The sequence below is a fragment of the Kogia breviceps genome, chromosome 17, assembly GCF_026419965.1.
Source record: "Kogia breviceps isolate mKogBre1 chromosome 17, mKogBre1 haplotype 1, whole genome shotgun sequence".
NCBI classification, from domain to species: Eukaryota; Metazoa; Chordata; class Mammalia; order Artiodactyla; family Physeteridae; genus Kogia; species Kogia breviceps.
The window spans coordinates 53,550,703-53,565,122 of NC_081326.1; the positions used below are offsets into that span (position 1 = coordinate 53,550,703).

The following is a 14,420-nucleotide window of genomic DNA, read 5'->3' on the forward strand; positions in this document are numbered from 1 at the left end:
TGGTTGCATACAGACACCAAAAATGAAAAAGAAAAAAATTAAGGTGGATAGAAATAATTGGAAGCTGCATTAAATTAGGACAAAAATTTGGGCCCATACTTTCAAAGCCCCGGTGTTCTTTTGATACATCCCATATCTCAATTGCCTATTACCAGACATATCATGGGGTGTCATGATCCCTTTGGTAGACTCCAGCTTCCTTATCTATTTTGGCTCAATAGTAAGCAATAGTATATTTACTTATTTTCCTGATCTATGAGTACTTCTACTACATCATATTGAGAAAACTCTCTGGGAATCAAAAAACCTAATACTTTTTCTCAATTTGTATTTTTAAGTCATCCATTGATATTAAAGTTTGGGGCAAAAAAAACATAAAAATTTAAAATTAAAAAAGAAAGAAAATGTGAAGCATTTATCTCAAAATATAATTTCCATAAAACCTGACAAAAGGTAAACTGTATGTTTGAACAACAACATATATAAGGTGTACCTTTAAAATTTGATACAGCTAATAAATGATTTGTAGTTCTTTAACTTACCCAAACAAATTGGGATTGGGTAATTCCATCTTCTCACAGGCCCAGGCATGCATGTAATATGAGAATGACCCTATATAAACAAGACAATGCAATTCAGCACACATTTTTAAAAGTGTGAATATAACATAGGATAGTGAAGGATAATTATGAAAACAAACTTAATAATATATTACATTTTAATATTTTTCAACATTACTGGAAATATTAGTGTGACTTAAAACAAGAAAGGTAATTATATACACTTGTGATAAAATATAAAAAATAACAAGCTTTTGGTAGAGAAATTAACACTCTATATCACATTAAAACTGTGGTTTTAACATTGTTCTACCAAAATATTTTCTACTAAGGTAATGCAATAATTATATGAAGGAAATGGCCATATACATAATGGTTTATAATAAATTGCAATAATATTCAAGGTGAGATAGATTAAAAAATGATTATAAAATTCTTTCATAAAAATTTGGAAAGTCAACTGAGGTATATTAAATTTTAAAGTCCAGAAAAATTTGATTTCACTTCTGAGACTAATAATTTGGGATACAAATTTAAAGACTATAAATTATTCATTTTTACTTTTCCTTCCTCTAAGGAATTTATTTACTTAACATGTGAAATAATTTGTCTCAATTTTTTTTTCTTAATTTCTTAATAGGTCTATGCTTTAGGGAGATTTTTATGAGGTCATAAATTGAGACCTTCTAAAACACCTACAAAAGAGTATTAATATAAATACGTAAAGTCAGAATATACATTGCAAATGCACAGTTTTAGCAAAACTTATCTGTAGTTGATTTTTACTTATTTGGGGAATTTATTATCATGGAAGTTTCATTTAATGCTTTAAGTATCACTTTCATTTTTATTTCAAATTCTGAAAATCCAGGAGTTCAGTGGTCACATATAATGTGAACAGAGAGAAAAGTGAAGATTTATTTTTATTCAAAAATCATTTTTGGTTATTTGCAAACACAACAAATTTATTCATTCCAGCAATTTCTCTCACGAATATCTCACTGACAAACTGAATACCTTTTGATTTAATGTTAAATTATGCAGCCTGAGATCAATACTGTTTTATAACTTGTGTGTTATCAACGATTAGTCTGTTAAAATGTTCTGAAAGGGTAATGAAAGTCAAAGCTAAAATTTTAAAATAGACTTACCTGAAGAGAATAGCCTTGATCACACTGAAAGGATACTACATCACCAACCATATATCTGTCTCCAATTTTATTCCCACTGCTAGGAGTTTGTGGTTCAGGACAGGAATCCAAACCAATAGCTAAGAATATTTAGTGATAATAATATAAGTAACTTTCAAATGATGAATGCTTAAATCATGCATATTAAATTACCAAAACTGAATATTGGTGGCATTAAAACTAGATTTTACATTGAGACATTAAGAACGTTCTGTGAACAAGATTTAACAGTATATGGTTAGAGCAATGTGCTTTGGAACTCCACCACAGAACTATTTCAATTTTCATGGCACCAACCATTAATTAGCTGTGTGATTATACGTGAATTCTTCTTTAACTCACAGCCTAAATGTCTTCTGTGAAACAAACAAACAAATTCCTAAAATGAAAATCTCTAAATAAAAATAAGATTAATAATTTATTGTGATAATAAAGTGAAATTATATCTGTAAAACATTCTTAGTAAAATGTCTAAAAAAATTATTTGCTATTTTGTCCATATCACCTGGTACCTTCTTCTGAGAGGGAGATTGTGATATAATTTAAAACACTTCCATTAGTTTTACATCAACAACTTATTTTTCAACATAAAAGAATAAAAGCATACAAAAGTAAAAGTTTTTCTAAAATGATTCATTTAGTTTAGCATTTTTAATTGAAATATAGTTGATTTACAATGTTGTGTTGATTTCTGCTGTACAAAAAAGTTATTCAGTTATACATATATATATATACTTTTTTATATCCTTTTCCAGTATGGTTTATCACAGGATATTGAATATAGTTCTCTGTGCTATAGAGTGGGACCATTCTATATATAATAATTTGGATCTGCAAACCCCAAACTGCCACTCTGTCCCTCTTCCACCTTCCCTCCCCCTTGGCAACCACAAGTCTGTTCTCTATGTCTGTGAGTCTGTTTCTGTTTCATAGATAAGTTCATTTGTGTCATATTTTAGATTCCACATATAAGTGATATTATATGGTATTTGTCTCTCTTTCTTACTTACTTCACTTAGTATGATAATCTCTAAGTCCATCTACATTCTTGCAAATGGCATGATTTCTAAAATGATTCATTTAAAGGAATAAAATTGTTTGATGTTTTTGCCAAAATATTTTTTCAAACGTGAATGTATTATTATTAAAAACATTTTATCTTCAATAAGAGCCAATGTTTATTATCTATTTCTCTGTAGTTCACATTTTGAACTAATCTAATACATATTTGAATGGAGGGAGGAAGCAGTCACCACTCCAAAATCATTATATATGTGTGTGAATATACATATTCATTATAAATATTCAAACTATATATTTATTTGTTAAAAAACATTAAAAACTAAATTCTAAAGTATGACTATATCGTATATATTCCTTCACTCTTTGACCATGTTATTTTCCACTGATAGATGCTATCATACATAACACCACCCTCTCCATCACCTTTGTTGTATTTGACATAAACTAATAATAATTATGTAATTAGTTGTTCAATGTTTATCCCCCTCTGAGAATATAAGTTCCAGAAGGGCAGCTTGAAGCACAGAGTCTTAAGCAAACACTCAATAAACATTCATTGTATAGATGAATGAATAGTATATAAAAGAAAGTGCATCCCTATTTTATTTCTTAATAAATACAAATGTCTATCTCTGCAAATGGAAGATAGTTTATCTAATAACATAATGGTCAGAGTAGCTAAAAATAATGTCACATTAAAGGATACAAAATTAAATAAAAACAGTGACATGATGGAGTTATGGTTAGATCAGAAAGTAAGGCAGTAAAGAGTAGGAGTAAATTGGCCATTTGGGATGCATTTGAGGCAGTCCTAAAGGAGATAGGGTCATGTGGACTGTAATTCCTATGCCTGGTGCTGCAATTAGCTAGGTCCCTAAACATATGTAAGATCCCATATTTCTTGATTTTTTGTAATCTTGAATTTATAGAACTAGGAAAGATAAGTTACCATAAGTTGTGACCTACTGTTAAAATTTTAAGGGTTAAATGTCACACTTCTACTAGATTTTGAGATCCAAGAAAGACAGAAACTGTCTTATATTTACTTTCATCTCATTCAACACCCACTAATAGGTCTTACACATTAAATTCATCTGGTTTCATAGAGCCCTTTTTAAGAATTACTAATCAAAAAAAGTTATGATGTAAGCATATATGTCTTGTCAGTATGATTTCACTTTCCTTTGGTACTATCTTAGTTTCTTGGGAGTCCTGAACAGTACATTTATTACCCTTCAGCATTAAAGTCATTTATGTGGTCATTCTTGCTGAGAAGGCCAAATTTAGTACATGTTCATTTCTCTTTTCTTTCTATGAAGTACTCCATTCAGGGTCATACACATAGAAAACTACTAATATCCAGAAGTGGTGATTTCCTCCTCTGGGAGGATAAATAAAACTACGGCACAGTGACGCCATAGAATATTGAGAGACTCATTTTTACGTGAGATTTTTCCATAACATATACAGACACAGCAAAATATTTATGAAAGAGTTTTAACTTTAAAATGTGATATAAAACTCTATAAACTATGCAATAACAATTTCATAGGTTAAAAATACTTATATGCAAATAATCACAGGGAAAAATAACCAAAAGGTAATATGTGAAATATTAGCAGTGGTTATGATTCTAGATATGAGATTATTGGTGATTTTTATGTGTTTTCTTGTATATTCCTACATTTCTGAAATTTTTATAATGGAATGTAAATAATAAAATCACTTATCTATTAGATGAATTAGTATTAGCACAGAACTTGGGGGTACTAGAATATACTGCTTTCTATTTTTCTAGAAGAGATTGAGTTGGATCTGCTAATCTGTTTAATATGATTGTCTCAGGGAAGAAACCAAGGTAATGAAGTAATAGATAAGAAAGAGAAGTCATATGTTGATGACCTCTCTCATTTTTTTGCATTCAATTATTTTACATGCACTAAAGGAAATAAAGCAGAGATATCTGAAAATGCTACAGTTCCTATTTTAAAGTCATTTTTTAATTTACAAAACTGAATGATTAAATAGTTTAAAAAATGTCTTCTTTAATAATTATTTTTCATTTCTTTATAAGTAACAATAGCAATAACTTATTCGTAGGAATCAACAAAGAAAAGGTATTTGTTAAAGTGTTGCAAAGGATTCTCTCCTACTTAACCAAGCCAATCAGCATACTGAGTCATTTTCATCCTTATGAGTGTAAATTTTATAAAATTATGTCTTTGGCAATCGAAGATGCTCTCTGAGTGAATTTTTTTAATGGGAATTGGATCAATTAACTAGATGTTGTAGCCAGAAACAACAGAAATGAATACAGGGTCAAATCTCTATCAAAAATTGCACAGAGTTAATTACACCTGCTGTCAAATTACTGTGGTTAGTTACCCTGGCTGAAAACATTAAAACCTTAGTTCTTCAATTTCCAACATTTATTTGTAAACAAAATTTATTCTTTCCAATTCTGACCACAGGCAACCTGGAGGAGAAAATGGTGTTAATCATATCCTTTATATCTGATCATTCTGAATATATATATATATATATAGTATTCCATAATGATTTTAATGAGTCTTTAATGCAATGAGAGAGGGCAACAGGGAGGAGAAGAAAGCTAAATTATTGCTAAGATTTCCAGTAACATTGTTTTGTAAAAAGAAAAACCCCTTCATGAATTTGACATGACAACCCATGTATAAATTTATTGAAAATGAAGACCAAAAATACTGGATATGCATTCATGTGAGAAAAGAACAGGAACTGAACCACGTCTTTGAACGAGAGGTTGTATTCAGTGATAGTGAAGATCTTGTTATTTTAAAACATGTCACATGTCTTCAATTTAAAATTTTTTCCTTAAATAATGGATACAAATAACCATTATTTCTATGTTTGCACCATATTTAAGGGTTTTTAATATGCTAGAATTATCATTTGGCATTCCATATTTACCATTATAACAGTGTGAGAATAATGTAGAAGTTGGTGATAATCAAAGGGTGAATTCAATATGAGCTGGGCTACTAGTTTCTGGGCTTGTAGAAATCAGCAATGATAAGCATGCAGACTTTTTTCACCATAATGTACCTTGGATTAATTAATTAATCTACAAAAGAAAATTTGTCAAATACTATTGTTACATGTAATTGAATGTCGATTAAATTCTTTTAGAAGGAACAATTCTGACTTCCAATAGTCACTGATGAGCAGCAGTGTAAGTTCAGGAACATGTGGTACAGGCTTCTCACATTTACCTTGATCCTTTTATTTACTTACTTTACTTCCGTTTACCTTACTTAACATTTAACTCAGCATTACTCTGAGAAACTAAATGAATATTGAGTAATAGATACTACTTATCAAATTTTAGCCTACAGAATAAATATAAGTGAAACGATAAAATAAATAGAATCTGGCATGTAGGTACCATTCATTCATTACATAAGCAATTATTGAGTACCTATTGTGTACTCTTATTGTGTTACATACATGCTGGAAATGCAAAGATCAATTAGCAACATAAGCAACCATGCTCTGAAGAAATTCTTGGTGGAGCAAGAGAGGGAGTTGGTTTAAAAGATGATTTCAGTGTAGTTGAACAATCACAATATATGAAGGTTGTCCTCTGTTTAAATAATTATTTCACAGTAACTAACTTATGTGAATACCAAAAAATAATACATTTTACCAATTCATGATAATGAAGGGGAAGGTGAATATGCTGTCCTGGCATGTTAAATGAATAATGTTTTAAATTATTTTTCCTTGTTTTATGGAAAAAAGGAGGGAGTGTTTTTTGGTAAAACATATTGTAGTGTTTTAGGAAAGGCAGCAAGAAATGAAGCTGCAAAGGGAGGCAAGATGAAGGTTGTGTAAACAGTCTTATAATCTTAACCAGTGTAGAAAGTTGTAGTTTCCTTCTGTGAGTAATGGAGGGAAAATTCAGTTATTATGAACACAACCTCTGTCCTCTGTGTGCATCCTGGTTTCACTAGTTTCTTGCTTTGTTTTTAATTTTTATTTTTATAAAGTCTGAGATGATTTCTATGTCTCAGTTCCCTCACCTATAAAATGGATACAAAAATACCAACCGACTTCATAGGAATATGGTGATGCATAAAGAAAACAATACATGCATAACACTTAGATAGTCCAGGAACATAGGAAGCTCTCAACAAATGTTAACTGGCATTAGTGAATGGTTGTAAGCATGGAAGTGAGGTTGTCCATTTGCATTCTATTAAGGATATTTCTTTTCTCTGTTCTCATGAAAGTATGTCTCTGCATGTTTAATATCAATAGGTCTCACAGAAATACTCTAGGAATACAAAGAACACATGTAAAGATTTCTATAGAGGGCCAAAAACTTAAGTACCTTCAGTTTCATAATTAATTCACAATGAAAAGTTTCTATATACAGCTAAACATATTGGCTTTTCTATGAGAAAATCCAGGAGACCAAGAGCAGTGTTATTGCCTCAAGATATAACCACAGAAACTTTAGGAATACAAAAGCACAATGCTTTCTGAATTCAGAAACTTAGGCTGAGCCATCTCTAAGTCAACAGCACAAATGATGATCATGAAATAAGATCATGATCATGAAGATGATCATGAAATAAATTTGGTTAAAAGAAAAGAGCAAACTATGCTAAAACTAGAATGGCCCTATATGATTAAGGAATGAAATGTGTTTATAAAGATCAAGATCAATTACACTTATTTGCATGTAATATATTCTAAGTTAATGGCAATTTAGATTAGAAATGACAAATATTAATAATTTAGTTTGGCCAGGACATGTTTCTATAATTAATATTTTATGATATGATATGCATAAATTAGAACAAGAAAATTAGTTTAGGTAAAAATATAAATCTTACAATCACTATTTTTCACAAATAATCAATTATCTAATTAGCCCAAAGGAGGAAAATATTTTTAGTGATTATAAAAATAAACTTATTAAGACCTAATGCATTATGTCTTAAGCATATTGCTCAAGGAAGGAGAGCAGTAAAATAACTATTGTGTTGAATTGAAATCTTTTGTAATTTATAAGCTAGAGTTAAATGGATACATTTCTGAGCATTTAATATTTTATGACTATTTTTATGACTTGGGTATTCAGACTAGCCCTCTAACTACTGCACAAGATGAAAAGATGTTTTCAGACCACCTGAGTTTTCACAAGATTGACAGCGAAATTATTAGTGGCAGGTATCATGAGTGCTCTCAGGTGTGGGAGGAGAGAAAAATCTATTCATTAAGGTAACATTACCTTTGTCTTCCTCAGAGACTACATCCTGAGAACTTTGAGCACCCCTAAATTTGTAACACCATTACTGATGCAGTTTCTCCTTTTAAAATATGTACATTTTATAAATTCAAAACCAAAAACTGCTCATTGATTTATTGATGTTCATTACCCCTCTAGGATTCTCCAGTAGTGAGATTCATATGTGTGCCTCCACAAATATTAAGAAATGTGATGGAAATTACATATGCATATTATAATCAAATAGTCATTTCAAGACTATTAATGATGAGGCTGGACCAGAATCCAAGTGGCAAAGCAACTAGAAACTACCAGTTCTCTTTGTGGAAGCCTATTAACAACTGATATAATTAATGGCATTTCTTGTACTAGGGACATTTTTCATAGCAATAAATACATTTGTGCAAGACATGCAATTATAACCAGAATCATATATGTGTAAAACACACATACACACAATGAAGAATAGATTCTCATCTCTCAGTGCTCTTATGGATCAGGAAACAGAAAAAATGTGATAACTTTACACAAGAAAAATGTTTGAAAAAATATATTAACTCAGAGCAGCTACATCTATTCACATGACTACTAAACAAGTACACATTCCCAACACAAAGAATGATGTAGTTTCATGTCAACTTATGATAGCCCATATCAGAAAATGTAAATCAGACTCTCTTAACAAGTGTTTCAGCTTATCTTGATTAAGCAGAGAAAACTGTATTCTTTAGCCTCTGGAACTCTGGTATATCTGCCTTAGCTGTAGTTGTGTCTCCCAAGGTTGCTAGGCAGACCTATCTTCTTCTTCCTGCCTTCTTTGTCTTCAACATTCAATGCCTTTTGTTATTAACAGAAAGCAAGACTGACTTTTATCTTAATTTTTTCATTAATATTGGCTACTTCATTATATATCAGGTAATTTGTTAGCATAAAATTAATAGAATTCATCAAAGTTTCATAAACATGTAATTGGAGTAAATTTCCAAATTTATATTTATTACCTCACTTTGTGTGTCCGTAACTTAGAAAAAATGCTCTGATTTGTGGAACTACAACCTGTAACAGAGCATAGTTTGAGCAGTATGACCATAGATGTTAAAAAATATATTCATGAAGGTGGTCAAAAGGTACAAACTTCCAGTTACAAGATAAATAAGTGTAATGTACTAGGGGTGCAATGTACGACATGGTGGCTACAGTTCACACTGCTGTATGATATACAGAAAAGTTAAAAGAGAGTAGATCTTAAGAGTTCTCATCACAAGGAGAAATTTTCTTCCTTTCTGTTTTGTATCTATATGAGATGACAGATAAACCTGTTGTAGTAATCATTTCACAATATATGTAAATCAAACCACCATTTCGTACACCTTAAACTTAAACAACGATGTATGTAAATTATTTTTCAGTAAAACTGGAAAAGATTTTTTTTTAAGTATTTGGAGACTAAAAGGTAGAAATATTAATCTCTATCTTCTAGAATTTTATTACTCAATTTCAAATGTTCTTCTATCTATGGAAGTTAAAGATTCAAATAGATATAAAAATGGGATTCTAAATCATTTTTGTCCACTACATTATATGTCTTCTGAAGTATCTATCTGGGATATGTGAGTATTAAGAGAACACTGAATTTATAGTTTAAAAGAAAAAAAATCAGTTTTTTATTGATTACCATAGTTTGATTAACTTCTAAAAGCCTAACTGGTAAATAAATAAGTTTGACAGGGCATTCAACCCATTTCCAATCTTTAGAAAAACAGCTTTCAAAGCCATCTTGGTATTTGTCTTATGTATATGTATAGCTGATTCACTTTGTTATAAAGCAGAAACTAACACACCATTGTAAAGCAATTATACACCAATAAAGATGTAAAAAAAAAAAAAAAGCCATCTTGGAAGACAAGTGCCTAAACCTAAATTCAGAAGTTCCCAGAAGGGATTACATGATCTTTCAATAACTGATACTAACATTTAACACTTTTTACTGCCAGAAAAAAAGCTTTACCCAAACTGAACTTCTCTTCATGAATCGCTATGAATTCTCTTCAAAATTCCTATAGAACATCCTTAGTCTACTGACTAGGCCTGTACTTAGTGTCCTAGTGTGGTAGAAAGGATTTTGGCTCCCATGATGTTACACCGGCAAGCATGTTATGTTACATGGCAAAATAAATTTGTGGATAAAATTAAGAAGGCTAATAAGCTGGCCATAAAATATACAGGTTATTGGATGATTACTGGATGATTTTATATATATATATATATATATATATATATGTAAAATGTGGTATCCATTTACCATTTTTTCTTACATTGCAAGTAGCACCAAATGTACCTTCCATGTAAGTTTCATTCTTGAAAGCTTATACCTATACTGGCATTATCATTAGTTAAATTGGGAAGCACTTTAGGTTCCTAGATCCCAGTGCAAGGTGTGAGATCTAATATTATAGATAAATAAAAATGTTATGTTGATTTTAATTAATTTAATTTAATATCTAAGATCTAAAAATCAAAGAAAAAGTCTAAAAAATTAAAAGGCCAACTCTCCAAAGGAATAAAGCAAAACTGTGATCATATACAAAGTGATATCTAAAGTAAAAACCAAAACAAAACACCAGAAACCTAAGAACCATCCTCTACCTCTCTCTCTCTCTCTCTCCATCTCCAACATCTCACTGTTAACTGTCCGTAAATCTTTCAATTTTACCTTACCATCTCCTGCATCTTTTAACATTTCATTGACACAATCACAATAACCATCTTCAGTTTCTCATCTGAACCACTGCTACTCCTTTCCTTGGGCACATTCTCTTCCTGCACTGCATTCCCCACTTTCCAAAATAAAAGGGCCTTTGAAAATTCAAAACTCACCAGGCTACTCCTCAGATAGAAACCCTTCAAGGAATCTCCTCTTTCTGCAAAATGAACCTGTCTGTCATCTCCTTAATCTAATCTTCTGGCACTTAAAATACAATGACAATGACAAATACAACCCAGTCATGTGGGTTCATCTCATTATCAGGAAAGGACGATGTTTCTTGAGGGTTTACTATGTACCCGGCCCTATGATAAACACTTTACATGGATGATCTCATTTAACTCTGGCACAATCTTTCAAGTTATATGCTACTATTATCACATACTATAGGTGAGGAAACTGAGTTCTTAGGGAACCTTACAAATCACCTAATGTCACATGGCTATCAAATGGCAGTTCCAAGACAGAAACCTAAGTCTGATTCCAGAATAAAGTATGTTATGTCCACCTACATCCTAGGAGGTCCCTTCAAAGTACCAAGCTATCTCCATATATATACTTTAATTCTTATCTGCAAAAAGGACTTAGATTAGATTTGTCCTTTTGTGAAGTCTTCCCTGGCTCCACGACCAGGAACCCCTAACAGTTTTTTGTTTTTTTCGGTACGTGGGCCTCTCACCGTTGTGGCCCCTCCCATTGTGGAGCACAGGCTCCAGACGCGCAGGCTCAGCGGCCACGGCTCACGGGCCCAGCTGCTCCGCGGCATGTGGAATCTTTCCAGACCGGGGCACGAACCCGCGTCCCCTGCATCGGCAGGCGGACTCTCAACCACTGCGCCACCAAGGCAGCCCCCCGGGGAAGCCCCCGACACACAACAGTTTAGATCACTACCTTGTCTGTGTCATCACCTACATTATACAAGATGTCCTCATACTTTGGCCATTGTGAGAGTAATCTAGGGAGGATGGTGAAAAGTGCAAATGCTTGGCTGAATCTCATAAAGACTGACAATCTGTTAGGATGGAGTCTCATCATCTGGATTTTTAACAAGATTTCAGGATAACTATAGTGCACAATTATCTGAGAAGTACCAATTTATCTAAACTATAGTTACTGTGTTTACACTGTAATTTTGCTATTCTTGCTACTTGCATGTTCTTACTCTCAGTGTGAAGTTTTTTTTATTTAGGGCTGGGTCTTATACAAATCTGCAGCACTAACACCTAGACAGTATACCTAACATTTAGTAGGTAGTCAACAAAGATTTAATAAGCAAGTAGGTTTGTGCTTATATTTTGGAAGCAATAAGGAGATGGAAAATGATGGGAGGAAATTAATTGTTGCCTTTCTTCAGTAGGTAATAGGAAAACAATGATATGAAGTTATCAAAATGGACCTCTAGAAATAGTAACGAGACCAAGGCATGCAAAGGATAAACTGGGCAGAAGGAACATCAGATCTGTATAATCATACTCATACTCATACTCAGGTACCCCAAAGTTAAAGTGGCATGATCTCAAGTTAAAGGAGAAAAATTGCACTATATGATAAACATCAGCCATTTGTCAGCATTTCCCTTTTAAGTAAATACAAAGCAAGGCCAATCTGTCTAGTATGTGCCATCAGATAATCTAGATTGGTTTTTTTCTGAAAACCTCAAGAGTGAGTAGGAAAATCAGAGAAAATATTCACTTGCTAGAAGGAATCTCAGCCAAATTTCCTTTTCGCAAGACAGAAGAACATCTGCCATGTTTCCTGAAACATTTACTACTTAAAATATTCCTTTAGGAATTTAGAAAGAGTCCACTTTCTTGGTTAAAAGGAAAAAACAAACCATGAAATCTGTCATTTTTACAGCAAACCTTAATGTCTTTTGCATTTGTGGCTGGTATTCATAGTGTGATTATGAGACTGTTATTTCCCCGATGTGATTACTTCCTTATGTTACCCTGTGGGCAGAACTGTTATATCACGGGTTGTCAGAAATGAAATACCAAAGATGTGCAGTGAAATAGTTGTCTTCTCGATGGAGGAAAGCTAATATAACTACCTTGTTTATAATACACACACACACACACACACACACACAAACAATTATTTTTCTCAGTACCCAACTGCTTAAGCATTTTGCTTTTTCTAAATATTGAAACAAATTTTAAAAATTTTCAAATTAAAAAACTTTTTTCTTAAAGCCCTTGTTTATATTCATTTAAAAATATAGTATTTTTTCTTACAGAGGATATTGTGTTCTTACATCTCAACCACTGATTTGGGGGGCTTCTGAATACATAAGGAAGTTCTTCAAAAATTTTATGTCTAGTTAATATAATCTGCCTCCACAAGTGGACAGACTCTTGCATTACCACAAAATATTCTTCCACTAAGTGGATATTACCATTTTGAAACAGAAATTAAGGTGCCCTTTCCTCAAATAAGTCAGATTATTTGCAAAAAAGTCATTGTGTTTGGGTATATTCTCTCAAGTTTCTGGAAATAATACACTCAATTTGCAGAGTGAACAGACAGATTTTGAGATTGCCCTGTTGGACACTGTACCAAAACCACAGCTGCTCTACCCAGCATTTGATCCACCAAATCCATTGAAACTGCTTTTCAACATATTATTGACAAAGCAGCTAAAAATGCATGCCATAGCTAGTTTTATATATTTGTCTTTAAAGACTAGAGCAGAGGTTATTAGTCATTTCAATTCTGTTAAGTTCTATTTAAATTTCCTTGTTCAACCTTTCCCCATCCTCTTGTACTTACTCAATATTTTGCAAATACTATGTTAATGCCCTTATTGATTAGACAATAGATTTGAAAACATTTAGAATATTCAAAAATCTGTTTAATTAATTAAAGTAATAGTAGGCATTCTTTGGCACCAATTTCTCTATCATCCATTAAATGTATTTCTTTTTCCTCTCCTCTCTTAATCTGTCCTTCTGTCCTATTTGGGCTCTTTTTCCCCATACTTTCTAACTTTCTTTTCCTCATATAATTCTCTACATTTCTTCATTTCTCTATTTATAGCTCCCATTTTAATTCAGGTTCACTGACTTTGTTTAAAAACAAAACACACAAAACTAGAGTATATTTTTCAGACAATATTACCACATGTAACTATTTAGTGAGGCATTTATTTAATTTCTCCAAAAGGAAAGTTCTTTTCTACCTGGATAATATTGTAACTTCTTCTGTTAAGTTATAATTTGATTAAAATTAATGTTTTAATATACTTTTATAAGCTCTTTGTAGTACTGGTATTTTTATTATATTTACCTTAATCCAGGGATTATTTTAGAATTTTGTACCTATTAAAAGAGAGCATTCACTTGGACCGGAAGAATTAGTATTGTTAGAAGGGTCATACTACCAAAAGCAATCTACAGATTTAATGCAATCCCTATCAAATTACCCATGACCTTTTACACAGAACCAGAACAAGTAATCTTAAAATTTATGCAGAACCACAAAAGACCCCAAATTACCAAAGCAATCCTGAGGAAAGAAAGCCAAACCCCTCCCAGACTTCAAACAATATTACAAAACTATAGTAATCAAAATGGTACTGTGTTGGTGCAAAAACAGACATATAGATCAAT

General features: G+C 31.9%; 1 protein-coding gene across 7 annotated transcripts in view; it reads right to left on the bottom strand.

The window, feature by feature from the left end:
• CSMD3 (CUB and Sushi multiple domains 3) overlaps window positions 1-14,420 on the bottom strand; it is a 1,102,347-nt gene that overhangs the window by 124,651 nt on the left and 963,276 nt on the right. For all 7 annotated transcript variants that reach the window (XM_059042775.2, XM_067017123.1, XM_067017122.1 and 4 more), the window contains 2 exons: window positions 1,712-1,830; window positions 543-612 (listed from right to left, as the gene is read on the bottom strand). In XM_059042775.2, the coding sequence (XP_058898758.1) occupies window positions 543-612; window positions 1,712-1,830 (189 nt within the window). The remainder of the gene's footprint in view (window positions 1-542; window positions 613-1,711; window positions 1,831-14,420) is intronic.